Source organism: Eucyclogobius newberryi, unplaced genomic scaffold, assembly GCF_026437365.1.
Source record: "Eucyclogobius newberryi isolate DKJ021-1_F unplaced genomic scaffold, fEucNew1.0.hap1 SCAF_8, whole genome shotgun sequence".
NCBI lineage: Eukaryota > Metazoa > Chordata > Actinopteri > Gobiiformes > Gobiidae > Eucyclogobius > Eucyclogobius newberryi.
In genome coordinates this window covers 17,619,248-17,633,299 of record NW_027316500.1, presented here as the reverse complement: position 1 = coordinate 17,633,299, position 14,052 = coordinate 17,619,248, and the positions used below count along the sequence as shown (strand labels likewise).

Here is a 14,052-nt window from a genome sequence, read left to right as displayed (position 1 = left end):
TCAGCTTTGAAAAATAGAGCAAGATCTTTTATTTCATTGGCAGTGGACATAATTGTATGCACTTAAGTCAGGTGTATGCACAGATATAGTTTATTTTATATAGTTTATAGTATAAAGTGATTAAATGCATCTTCAAAATGTGCTCCCACTTATGCCACCAATACAGCTTTTTCAGAACTTAAACAACCTTTTATGAAACATAATTCAATCTGATTTTCAAGTAGTTGAGGTTCTAGAAACATGTTCCAGTTGTTTAAGGACCATTCCACAGGGCAGTAGTCTTTTAGTTGTTTAGTCAAATAATTGAGGCATGTATTTAGTTGACCAAGAATGTCTTAAAATCAACATTCCTATGAGAAACCTATTTGGATGAGTTTTCAAATACACTTTTAATAATTTGCAGTATAATTATGCAAAGACAATAAATTCATATGTTTCTAGTTTCACAAAGCCTATGTATCTGAGTGCGATTTCAACATCAATCTCTTACCATAGTTCCAGTATTTTACAAGGGCTATAAATCCCCCGGGCTCTACGTATAAAAGTATACGACAGACCGACATCCCCAAAAGGTAATTGGTTCATAACGGGAATGGTCCTGGAACTAATAGAAAGATGTTCCTGGAATGATTTAGGTAAAACAAATCAGATTGACCAAATAAGCTAATGGAAGCTACAATGACTTAACTGTCTCAAGCGGTCACCATTTAAAGAATTTAGTGGAAGCATTAGTTTGTATTAACTTATTATTATCTAAATGTAAGGGAAAGACACAAAGCATTATTCATACATAATTAATCATCTTAAACCTAACATTTCCAAAGTATAACAACAGTAAACCTGGTCTATTTTCTCAGTGCTCCTGTTCTAAACTGATTGGTAACTTGCTCGTGGTGGTGCTCAGTGCGCCCAGAATGTTTTAAATAATTTGTAGGTATGTAAATGAAAACAGCAGAAAGATACATCACGTTAGCACACGTCATTGCTGATTGATACAATTTCCAGTTATCCCTCAGGGTTTGGTTGCTTTTGCTATGATAAAGATGAGGATGACTAGAGGTATTCACATGGACTCCTTCTCAAAGTGGCTGTAAGGAAAATAAACATTTAGTGACAGTGCCTTCACACAGAATTGTTGAGCCAGTTGTGTGCATACCAGCTGAAAGTTGTTGATGAAGTGGTCAACATTGAGGTCGTCATAGCTTTCCTGGAAGGTTGTTGGCTCCCCCCTTGACTCGTCGGAGTCACTGCTGACTGGGTCTTCTAGGCTGCATTTCATTAACAAACAGTTTTATCAATATTCCAGCCAATTTGTAGATCCCTTCTGAGGTTTCAAAAGTGCAACATCTGCTTCCATATTGCATATTTAACCAGTATTTACAGGGAAAGACAAGACAAAAAAAATGAAACTCTTCATTATAATAATAATCATTAATCATCATAATACAACAAATAAATGTGGAGGGATTTGCTTTTAAGTGTGAAAAAGCCTATCTACATGTTCATAATTGATCATTACTGGGCTCGTACATAAAACAATTCTGACCTCTGAAGCACCATCATTCAATTGCTCAATTCCAGTTAATTCCAGTTGGCAGGACTTTAAATAATTAAGACATTTAAAAATGTCCAACACATTTTACTGTTCATTTACTTCATTAATCCAGCATCAACTAGGTTTGTTCCAAACATAGTTAATTGTGGTCCTCTTACCTCCTCTTTCCAGTCAAGACTGAGTTTAAGTATTTCTTGACAGCCATCTGTTTACGAAAGCGACTATAGTTGTCTGTGAAGATGGCGTCTGTGTGGCGCTTCACTGGCTCCTCCAAAAGCTCATCACTGCACAGGGTAAACAGACAATAGAGTGAGCTTTTGTGTTTTTATGTGAGCTGCCCCTCCTTACTGCACAGTTGAGTATGAATAACCTTTATAATGAGTAGCCTTTACAAAATGCATCCCCAGCAATATCAGATTTTATTTTTGTAAATGTCACAAGGTCTGCAGGTGTCCATTATATGACCTGTGTTATATGGACCAAGAAAATACGCGGCTGAAATGCATCCTATTGTTGACATATTTTCAGAAAATTTTAAAGAACAAAATAATGGCATGAACAGTTAAAGCTGGGGTTCATAATGAAATTGTGAAACTGAAATAAAGAAATGGGCATTTAAACCCTTCAAACTCCATCCTAGCTCTCACACATCTTTTGGCACATTACTTTGACAAGCACCAGCGCAGCTTTAGATCAGCGTTTACAGATGCAAATGTGAAGCAGGGTGATATCCCAGCATAGCCAATCAGCTCTCATCCCAAAGTGTCCAAAGCCTCTTATAGTGACTCACGTGACTTCTTCTTAAGTTTGAAAAGATACAATGTTTAATAATTAGTGTAAGACAGAATGTGGATGTCTGCTCTCCCCCCTCAAATATCTGCATATACAATACACTTTCTGTGGTGGAAACACATTTACTAATTACGAGAAAGAAATAAAATGGGTACCCAAGCCTTAAATAGACATGGAGGAAATGTCTGTTTATTGGTTTTTTTACCCAGTTTTTATTTATTCAAGCCCAATATATTATTGACCTTATCTAACAGATCGCCATAAACTCTATCATCAAAATGAATTGTTTTACATAATCTTAATCTGAATATCAGTTTTTTATTTATTTTTTAAATATTTGCGTTTTACGCGCAACAGCGATTCAACGCACGTACCTGACCCTCTTCCCGATGAGAGATTCCAGATACCTCCGCGCCGACAGCTGTCCCAGAAGTTTACTGTATCCACTGGTGAACAAACCGTCCGCGTGTCTCGTCGGTCTAGATAAACACAAAATATCGTTTTTCCAACTTGCCGGGCAGGTTATGTGTACGCGGCACGAAGCAGAAAACGCTCTTCTCCCTTTTTACGCGCAACTAAACGGCGGCAATCGAAAGTCCTATTTGTTACGCAGAACTTGTGCCACGTTGCTAATTGGTCAAAACTACAAACGGTTTGCCTACTTATAAAATTATGTATGTACTGCTTATTGAATGTGAATACAGTTTTGTGGCATATTCGTCAAGCTTTTGGAAAAGCTCAAAACTCCCTCCGTGTCCAAACGGGCGTGTGCGTTTGGAAAACCGGTCATCTTTATCAGAAGAGAATTTCAGTCGTTCAAATATTTGACCAACAACATGCGGTGTAGTGTTAATATCTTGTTGCACTTACCTCATGGACGCGTATGGGAGACTCAAGGTGCGGGAGTATAACACACTGCACAGGGCTATTAGAAGCAGCAGCTGGGGACCACTCCGCTGTGACATAGCTTTATACCTAAAATGAAACAATTTAACAAATTTACAAATAATCATATATCCACACATTTAGACGTAACACATGCCCAGTGAACTTCAGTGGCTCCAAAAGTCAAATTATAAGTCGCACGGACCGCACAAAAACACCAAAGTATGAATTTGAAGTGATAGGCTATTAAAAATAAAACAGTAAGCCTATACAAGTATAAGCTCTGTTTCTTAAGTACGCACACCGCGTGTTGTTTGTTGTCGATCTTTTGCGCACCGTAGTCAGTGCGCTAAAAATTTGTTTTAAACACGGTATCAAATGCTGTACGATTTTGACTCAACCTGTTCCAAATTTTAGTGACTCCATAGGTCACCCTTGAAAAAGAGCTCTCGATCTCACTGGGTTCTCATCTGCTTGAATTAAGGTTAATAAATAAATAATAAATAAGTAAATAGATAAAAAGTTAAAAGTGACTTACATGCAATTGGGCTGTTCTCAGATGTGACGTTCTGGTTTGCTGGTGGTGTCCAAGGTGCTGACGCTGCTGCGTAACGTCTCAGCTCCTTTGGTTTGACGCTGGTGCTTCTCGTTCTCTCTCTGTCTGTCTCTGTCCGCCTTTACCACACCTTGCATTTATACACCCGACTGTTTTCTCATGGCGCGTAAGAGGACCGCAGATTCGATCAAGGGCCGAAGACGTCAGTGGCACGCCGCTTCCGTCACTGCCATTGCTCATGAAACCAGGCCCATGGTGAGATTACGGTAAAGTTGTTCATTTTTTAGGTCTTAATTACTCTTTGAAAGAATAAAGTTGCATTGAATAGGATGACTCATCGTTGGCACCAAGTTAACCAGTGAATTTAAGCAGTTTCAAAAACATAATCCCAAACATGGAAAAAGTTTGTTAACCAGAACAAATCGTAAAAACACAAAACAAAACCACAGCAGTAATAACTTTATTACACTTAGGCCTATTATATGAAGTTTTTTCTTAACCAGCCAACATGAGGCAGATATTCTATGTCCCTGCCACTATTCCCTAGTACTCAAATCTTTCACACCTGGTGTATTTCTCAAGGACAAAACAGTCAGTATCAAAAGCATATGGCAAGATTGGACAAGACTGTCAATTTTCCACCTATACGTGTCATATTATAGCTTATAGTTTTATCTTGGTTTGGTGTATCAACTTATTTTCAGTCTTCATACATAACTTCAACTAATTTTAGATTCACTCTATGCATCCTCAGATACTTATGAGCAAGATCTATAAACGTGTTTTCTAATCTTCTGCATTGTCTTGTCTTGACATCAATCCCCATGTTCTCTGCTTCGACTGTATGTATCTGCTGATGCAGATTACAACTTCTCACCAGTACAATATGAATCCTGGTGGGCATTTGCCCGACACTGACTTCTATTTTCAGATTGCATTGAGTTTAAAACAAAAGGCACTGCCACATACGTAACAGTGAGGTACTGATTCTGCCCACGATGCCAAATAAGCAGATCGGCACCGTTAATTGTCAGGTTGGCAAGGGTCTCCTGATGTTGTTTACCACCAACAAAAAACAATTTTGCTAGAATTATCTCAAATGGTGACAGGTTGTGCTGGTCAAAAGGACAACAAACAAACAAACAAACAAACAAACAAACAAACAAACAAACAAACAAACAAACTCAAATAAACAAACCAGCTAACCAGCTAACCAACCAACCAACCAACCAACCAACCAACTAACCAACAATTAAATAATCACAAATATGATCTATAAGATGTCACAAATGGCGCTCTCAAGCTGAAATTATTCCAGAGCAGTGGTTCTCAAACCTTTCACACCAAGTATACCACATAGGAACATCCTAACGGCGAACATCCTAAGGAAAACGCAAAGAAGCAGAAGGGCTGGACGTAAACTCCGAGAGAAGAGAGGAGGAAATAGAAAGCCGGTTCCCGCCGTAGTCATGGGTAATGTGAGGTCCCTTCAAAATAAAATGACGGAAATGGCGAGCCTCATGCGGTACTGAGAGTGTTTTTCAAACTTCCTATAAGTGATCTGTTCTTTTCTTCTGTATCTACCTCTGTATCTACCTGCGTTGCATCAATGAAATTTCCCCATGTGGGACAATAAAGGAATATTTCAGGTCTAAAATGAACTACATCATTATAAGAGTTCTAACCAACAGACTACCCAAAGAAGGACCAAAAAGTAGATAGAACTGACTCTCAATCAAGCAAATATAAGAACTGTAGAAGACCTCGTGCACTTTCCATTGTCTTTAAAAAAAAAAATAATAGTATCAACAAGTTGCACTTTATCAAAATTGTGGGATAAAGGCATTTTGCAGCCACTAATTTGATAAATGTTAGAACACTATTGTAGATGCACAAGCTCGGAAATGTTAATCACCAATGAATGCGTCTCAATGTATGTTGTAATCGTATGAATCTTTCAAATTAAGATGACCTATTTCAGAAAGTCCCTGTGTGTTGAGATATATATTTTTTTAATCATGACAACATCTTCTTGTATGACGCTGGGTCATTCATTTCTCATGTCTGTCAGTGGTTGACTCGCCTTTTCTTGGCCCTTAAACCATGATGGCACCATCTAAACCTTAATGTGATCAGTCCAGGGAGAAAGTGGATTATGTTGAAGTCCATGGGAGAAGGAGCTGGGTTAATTGACAGTGGTGATGGGAGACAGATCCCCGCAGGAACAGGAAGCTGATGGAGGAAACATCAGCAGCGTTATTATTATTATGATGTTGATGGAATGCGCTGTGGACAGAGACGTTCCTTTGGAGCAGAAACAGACCAGATCATGCAGCCATGTGAGCTTGAGCTTCTGAGCTACTGAGATCATCGCCACAGACTAAACCCCATATGACACACTGGACCAACCAGAACTCAGATAACTTTATAATGTTTATTATTAGGCCCGAGCGCCACAAGCTGGCGAGAGGCCTATTAGTCTCGTAAGGCCGTGCAAAACACGGCTGCGAAAGTGCGCACACAGTGCGCACGAAATCGAGCGCGAAGCGCTCGCCCACTTCCAAACACTCACTAACGCACTCCTCCACTCATGCACGCCCCGTGCATACTAATTAGTAGTAGGAAAATGGAACATCACCGTTGTAAACGGGCGAAGCCTGTGCAAAAGTACACACTAAACGAGCACTCATTTGCGCCAAGTAGCTCACGAATACGTTCCCCATCTCTTGCATGTTCCGTGCATATAAGCATGTAATGCAAAAATGTAACATTATTACTGTATAGAGGGCCAAAAACACAAAGTGGGCGGAGCCCACTCAAAATTAACGAAAGTACCCGTCAGTGACCAGGGACCCACACCATAAGGTAGGAAAGCGCGAGCGCTTTCCGAAAATGTATAGTTTATGATATTTGAAAAATGGGAAACATTGTTTTCGCATCAGAATATTCTTCTTTCTTCTTCTTCTTCTTCTTCTTCTTCTTCTTCTTCTTCTTCTTCTTCTTCTTCTTCTTCTTCTTCTTCTTCTTCTTCTTCTTCTTCTTCTTCTTCTTCTTCTTCTTCTTCTTCTTCTTCTTCTTCTTCTTCTTCTTCTTCTTCTTCTCGGGACCAACCCCCCCTATTTTTCACCCAGTGAACATTGACGAAAAGTCACAAAAATTTGCACACCTCTAAAAATCGTGCCTCTCTACATTTTGGCTATTTCCCTTTTCTAAAATTAAAAAAAATGGCGCGTCAGCGCCCCCAAATGTACCAAAAATGCATTGAGAGATAGGAAATGACCCAAAAAAAATCTGATCGTAGAATCATGAAATTTGGCGCAGAGGTAGATGGTGACAAGAGAAGTAAAAAATATTATTACGGCAACGCCGTCGGCCATATTGGTTCAAAAATGGCTAAGCAGGACTCAGGAGTTTTTCCAAATGTCGTACTTTTACGAACTCCTCCCAGGGCGTTGGCTCTAAAAAGCTGAAATTTGGTGAAAATGGTACTGAGGAGTGGGACATCAAAAGTTATTGAAATTACATTGATACCTGTCACGGTCTCTGAGCGGCGAAGCCGCAAACTTTAGCTAGAATTTCAGAAATCTCCCAAATTTAACATTTCTGCCGTTTGCGCAGATAAAGTCCGAATTGCGTCAAATTAGAATCAGTTGTTAAACTCTTTGCCCTAAACCTACTTGAAGTGAAATAAATTAATTTGGCGCCACAGCGCCCCCTACAGATTTTATATGGAGGTTAAATGTCAAGTTTTGCGAAATTATATGAAATTTGACACACAACTCAACTTTAGCATCCCCATCAAAAAAGTCAATGACCCATGTCATAATTGTTATGACTTTGCCGATGTTATTCCAAAGGGGAAATCGCCAGAACATGTTTACACTTTATACTTTCACAAACTCCTCCCAGGGCGTAAGCCCTATTAACCTGAAATTTGGTGAGACTCATCTTCAGGACCATCAAAAGGTATCCACATTTTTATTCAAAAAGTCACGGTCTCTGTGCGGCAAAGCCGCACATTTTGCCAAGAATTCAAAATAAAATTGCTTTTTGAATGGTAAAACAAAGGGGAGAAGATGTGACAGCCTCACAAATGCAGCAGTAGGCGTAATAAAAGGACCATTGGGGCGCGTTAGCGCCCCCTCCTCTTGCGGCGTGGAGGCGTAGCGGCGACGGCGTGGCGAGGGCCGATCATTGCCGCTTGCGGCTTTAATTATGTATTATTATTATTTATGTTATTTCATAACATAAATAAATACATGCTGTAGCGTTATGACAATAACTCAGAAATGGAGATATTCAGCATTGGTAACCAGCTTCAAAACATGGCATTGTTAATACAGATGGTCTCCTTGCTTCTCCCATTTTTAACAGACAGATTACAAAATCTGGGCAGTCTTTATATCACAACTCAGTGTGTGGTTAGGGAATCCCCTGGCCCACTGCTGAGTGCCTCTTCTGCCCCACATTATCCAATTATGGAACTACACAGTGACGACCATGATGGCAGATTACTCATGGCAGCCTGACGGGACCCGGCGAGGCCTCACTCAGTCTCTGTCATGTTTGTGTGCATGAGGGTGAGTGTGGGGTAAAACATGGGAAATCTAAGAGACTTAAGCAGACTCTGACGTGAGACATGTACAGAACAACATTCATAATTATATGAACAATATTTATACATCCCAGCTCTAAACTCCTAAAGGTTAAATAAACCTAATCCAATTATTTCCTTTTAAATCCTCTTATCTTTTCAGACAAATGTAGACTGTCATGACCAAGTGAACGCTTGGAAATATAGCCATATAAAATATTAATAAATTAACAAATATAATGTCAATGAATATCTATGACCTCATATTTAGACATTTTGACCCGCATGAGATATCGACCATGTATGTAAATTTGTGTTTTTTGGAAACATTTACTGCATGTATTTTTGACCTCTTCCATGTTTATGTGTGTCAATTCTCCATTCATGTTGTATAGTTGTATTTTGTACGATTGGTGCATAAACAACAAAGCTACATATTCTACAATGTTAGTAAGTTATCCTTTGATCCAAATGCCAATTTTTACCACAAATTTACAAACACCAACAATCACCAATGTTTCTGAGGGAGCACTAATGGAAACCTTGTTTTTGGCATTCAGTTGAATTAGTCCACCAGATCTCTTCATTGCATCCTAAATGAAGTAAGGACATAAATACATTTGGTCTGTCTCCTGGCCCTCAGCAGACATTACATACAACAATACCATCTTGAGACTTTAATTAGTACAACAGACACACACACGTCCATCATTAGCCCTTATTAACCAGCAAACCCTTCCCATGATGCACTTGGACCCTGCTCCCATAAGGGTTGGATGAGATTAGAATGTTCGGGAAGATTATGTAATCACATCTCTTTTAAATATTGAATAAAAATATAACCAATCTTTCATGAACACATTTTTATGCTGGACAAGAAAAATGTCTTTCCACTGCAGAAATTATTTTGTCAAATAAGTCCCTCCATTTGGGTACATTTCAAAGCTCTTTCAATCGTATCCTGTTGCTCACATGGAGCTGACATGTTATTATCTCTCCAATTGTACTTTTCAGCTATGACATGTCAAAATGTCTGCAGGAAGACAGGTCATACTACAATGTAGCATTCTCTTTTTTCTTAGCCTATGCGTTTGTAACTGATATAGAGAAGTTTGAATACAATCAATCAACATTCCCTTTAAAGCAAAGTACTGTATATGGCGTATGCCAGCTGGGCTTATCAGGCCACATATCCCATTGAAATTTGATTGTATGGTCCACATCTGTTGGTGTATTATCACAATAAGAATAGTTTTGATCATTAGATTCAGAATCAGAAATGTTTTTTTGGCACTGTCAGTGAACAAATATTCACAATTTTGCTTCGGTAATATTGTGCACCATAAAACAATGAATAATAATATATAAATATAAAGGCATGCACTAAAAAGACTTACATTCAAAGTACACCTATGGACACCTACAACTAGATGTGAATATTCTTGTTGGCATGAGTTATAAAGTGTTGAAATTAAACTGTTCTTGTGGCGAGAGGTACTGAATGGGCTGTATAGTCTTAGTCTCCTGCCTGAGCACAGTCCATTACAATTAGCCCCCATTGGCCCCCAAACCCTCAAAAAGAAAAATGCAATCACCCAAAATTCAAATATATAATATATATATATATTAGAAACACTCTCAGTAGAAGATCTCTTATAAACAAAAACTCCCATAGACAAAACCTCCCATTACCCAACAAGGGATGGAGAGGAAAATAATAAATAAATAAATACATAAATACATAAATACATGAATAAATACCATTGCATGTGATCACGACAGCAATTGCACATGAATATGTGTCACGACAGTACTTGCACATGAATTGCACAGTAATTGCACATGAATCACGACAGTAATTGCACAGTAGGGCTAACAGTGTTTGTTATAAAGTCTGACAGCAGCAGGAAGGAAAGACCTGCAATACCTTTCCTTCACACATCGAGGGTGGATCAGTCTCTCACTGAAGCTGCTCTCCAGAGCGGACAGAGTGTCCTGGAGGGGGTGACCCTCATGGTCCAGCATAGATGTGAATCTAGCCAGGACCCTCCTGTCCCCCACCTCCTGCACCGAGTCCAGAGCACAGCCCAGGACGGAGCTGGACTTCTTGATGACTTTGTCCAGCCTCCTCCTCTCCCTCTCTGTGATGCTGCTGCTCCAGCAGGCCACACCTACAGGAGCTGATGCCACCACAGAGTCGTAGAAGGTCTTCAGGAGTGGCCCTGTCACTCCAAAAGACCTGAGTCTCCTCAGGAGGTAGAGCCGACTCTGGCTCTTCCTGTACAGTGCGTCTGTGTTATGAGTCCAGTCCAGTTTGTGGTTCAGATGAACACCCAGGTACTTGTATGAGTCCACTCTCTCAATGTCCCGTCCCTGGATGTTCACTGGTGAGGGGGCAGTGGGGTGGCGTCTGCGGAAATCCACCACCATCTCCTTGGTCTTCCCCGCGTTGATGAGGAGGTGGTTCCGTTTACACCAGTCCACAAAGTCCTGCGCCAGTCCTCTGTACTCCGCATCATCGTCATCCGTGATGAGTTCGATGATGGCAGAGTGGTCAGAGAACTTCTGCAGGACACAGCTGTCCGTGTCATGTCTGAAGTCTGCAGTGTAAAAGGTGAAGAGAAAGGGCGCCCCCACACTGCAGGTCTGAGTGTCAGACACACAGTCCCGGGCTCTCACAAACTGGGGTCGGTCTGTGAGGTAGTCCAGGATCCACTCTGCCAGGTCATACTCCACACCAGCCGTCTCCAGCTTGTCCCTCAGGAGCAGCGGCTGATGGTGTTGAAGGCGCTGGAAAGATCGAAGAACAGGATCCTCACAGAGCTGCCAGGCTTTTCCAGGTGAGAGAGAGAGCGGTGCAGCAGGGAGATGACGGCGTCCTTCACTCCGATGCCAGTATCATTTGTACATTGTACACAACCATCTTTTCGTTCAAGTAAAGGACCAATCTGTGGTAGACCTATGAAAAGCAGACACACTTTATGTGATAAAATGTGAATATATGATTATATTTCTGTGATGTATTTTATCTGCATAATAGTGATATTTTATTTGCATCATTAGTCTGAGAGAAAAACGGGTGTGTGACAGCATTTGTTTGTGAAGATGTCGTAAAGAATGTTGCCCCAGGGGGTGTGTGACAGCCCAGAGGAGTTTGGGTAATGTTTACCCAAGGCTTGATCTCTAGGAAAAATACCTGTAAAAGACAAGTGCCTTGATGTGAAGCTGACCAATGAGAAATGTGACCCGCCTATTCCAGAATATCTAATAAAACCAACCAGCATGAGAAAAAACGTGTGAGACGCAGGAGGGTCACGCAGGCTGTCCGGCGTTTTCTCCCATGCATGCCATACAAATGTCTAATATTTCTGTGTCGTTTCATATTCTAAGTTGAATTGTGTTCTCCATGTGTTAAGGAATAGCATTGGTGTTTGTCTAATTCCATGACACTTTACAACCAAAGGAAGAAACAAAAGATCTTTAAAGAAAACAACAACATTAACAACCTGGGCAAAAGGAGGAAACAAAACCAAGCTGGCCAATGGTAAAATAAGGTTTTTAATGTAAGGTAAAGGTAAATTAACAGAAACACATACATAAATTAACAGAAACACATACAACAAAACAACAACGACAACTGTCTCAAAAGGTACGAGTCACTAATAAAACAAAGACTAATAAATGAATGTATCAGCTAAAAAGGAGATGTGTTGAACAAACTAACGAATCTCCAAACACAGAGTCAGGCGCTGTCACCACAGCCCTGACACATGAGACAGACAAAAAGGCATACTAGCCACAAAGGCCAGTAGCCCTGAACAGGTGTAAAAAGTGTCCTTAAAGGTCCCATAACTTGCAAAATCGACTTTTCAGAGCTTTTAACCATCTTACATTGCTATTTGTGCTTCATATATGTACCCAGAGTGTTTTTTTGATTGATTCCCGCAGGGTTTAGCTATATTACAGACTATCTCCTTTCCTCGAATCTCCAAACTGACGGGCGGTGGGGCAAGACCGCGTCATAATGGCAAGCACGCGTCATCATCCCCCCTCTCCACCATCCTCCCCCCCTCCCCTCCCGCCTCCCGCCTGCCGCGTCCCGCCCTCTTCCGATTTACGACGAAACACGGCTCAAAGAGGCCCAAAACTTCATTAATGATATTGCACTCTTTACTGTTATCACAATGGTGAAGGTTGATGTGGCAGTTGATGCAGCAACCGGGAAAATAAACGGAGAGAAGTTCTATCCGATACCGAAAAACCAGGAAATAAGAGCACGATGGACATAAGACTATATATATATATATATATATATATATATATATATATATATATATATATATATATTTAGATCTATAGATTTATCTGTTCTGCGCACGCTGTAGAATAAACACCAGATTTATTTAGTCTCAAAGTAGTAGTTGATCTGAAGTTCTATCGTTTCTCACTCATTCGCGCGGCAGGAGCAGCGCAGCGCAGAAGCAGACAGCTGTGGGACTACGTCACGGGTGGGCGGGGCACACACGCGCTCTGAGACTACGTCACGGGTTGGGCGGGGGAGCCAGATCGCTCTTCGCAAGGGTGGGGGCGAATATCAAACCAAGCCGTCTGCATTTCCGGGTTGGTGAGGGGGTCCAAGGTCTGGGTGATATTTCTTAACTATTATGTTAAGGGTGTTGCACAACCCTTATTATTATCAATTTTACACCTTAGATAGACTACGAAACGTGAAAAAAGCATGTTATGGCACCTTTAAAAACTGGTAGGAGTTGCAGGTTGAGACTCTCGATTGGCCCATAACCAGAGGAAACAGTAAGGCAAAACAGGAAACCAGCATGTCTCCCAGTGCAGCCATGTTGGGAAGTGAACATTTCAACATCAACAACTTCTGTTTCCTGGAAAAGTAGCCTTCCATTTTTTATTTTATTCCAAAAGGTGAAACTGACATGAGAAAAACAGATGAGCTTGACAAAAGGAACAATTTGGATCAATCTGCAAAAAAAAAGAAAAAAGAGATACATTCATTAGAAGGGTAATATTTGTGAAGAATATGGAATGATGAATGGGTATTGATGGGTCCAAGGTCCAATGTTCCAATAAAATCTTCCTCTAGGTTGAATTTAATGTGTGCTGAGTAGCCTAGAGTGTTCTGAAAATGCTTATTGAACATACTTTTGGAGGCTAGAATAAAGGCACCGACAATTAAGGACTGGACCAACACCATAACTGACATGCGGACAATGGAAAAATCCCATACGGATTAAGCTTGGAAAGGGACAAATTGAACATCAATTTGACAAATCTGGCCTTGTGTGCCTTAACTTTTCTTTTTTCTTTTTTTTTAAATTGATTTTTTTTAAAAGGCAAAGTAAGGCATCCAGCCTTACTTTTCGGAAATTTGCCTTTTAAGTTTTATCCAATCTATATTTTGTCCAGCCCTGTCTTTTCTTGTATTTTTTTTCTTTTATTTGTCTTTTATTTATTATTTCTTGAAAAATGTTAATTGCTGCCCAGCCGCTGATAAAATGCATAGCTCAATCGATGATAGTATGTCTTATCACTTTAGGACTCAAGTAGCTATTTCAAACTGAATCAAAAAAGGATTTTAAAAAAGGTTTAAAGGCCTAGCCTCTCTAAAATAAATCCAGTAATATATGAATGCAGCAGTAT

The 14,052-nt window shown here is 40.1% G+C and overlaps 1 protein-coding gene across 1 annotated transcript; it reads right to left on the bottom strand.

The window, feature by feature from the left end:
* On the bottom strand, positions 1 to 3,915 carry vip (vasoactive intestinal peptide). The gene is made up of 6 exons (XM_072436705.1): positions 3,771 to 3,915; positions 3,218 to 3,322; positions 2,722 to 2,826; positions 1,714 to 1,839; positions 1,157 to 1,268; positions 1 to 1,088 (listed from the first exon to the last, which is right to left on the bottom strand). Coding segments are annotated over exons 1-6 (459 nt in total). The 5' UTR covers positions 3,773 to 3,915; the 3' UTR covers positions 1 to 1,079.
* Positions 3,916 to 14,052: the final 10,137 nt, after the last annotated feature.

What these genes read in the sequence shown, in the direction of transcription:
- vip (XM_072436705.1), bottom strand. An exon ending in CTCATCGGGAAGAGGGTCAG is followed by an intron (nt 1,840 to 2,721) that starts GTACGTGCGTTG and finishes TACCCTGTGCAG; the next exon opens with TGATGAGCTTTTGGAGGAGC. An exon ending in GTCTTGACTGGAAAGAGGAG is followed by an intron (nt 1,269 to 1,713) that starts GTAAGAGGACCA and finishes AATGAAATGCAG; the next exon opens with CCTAGAAGACCCAGTCAGCA.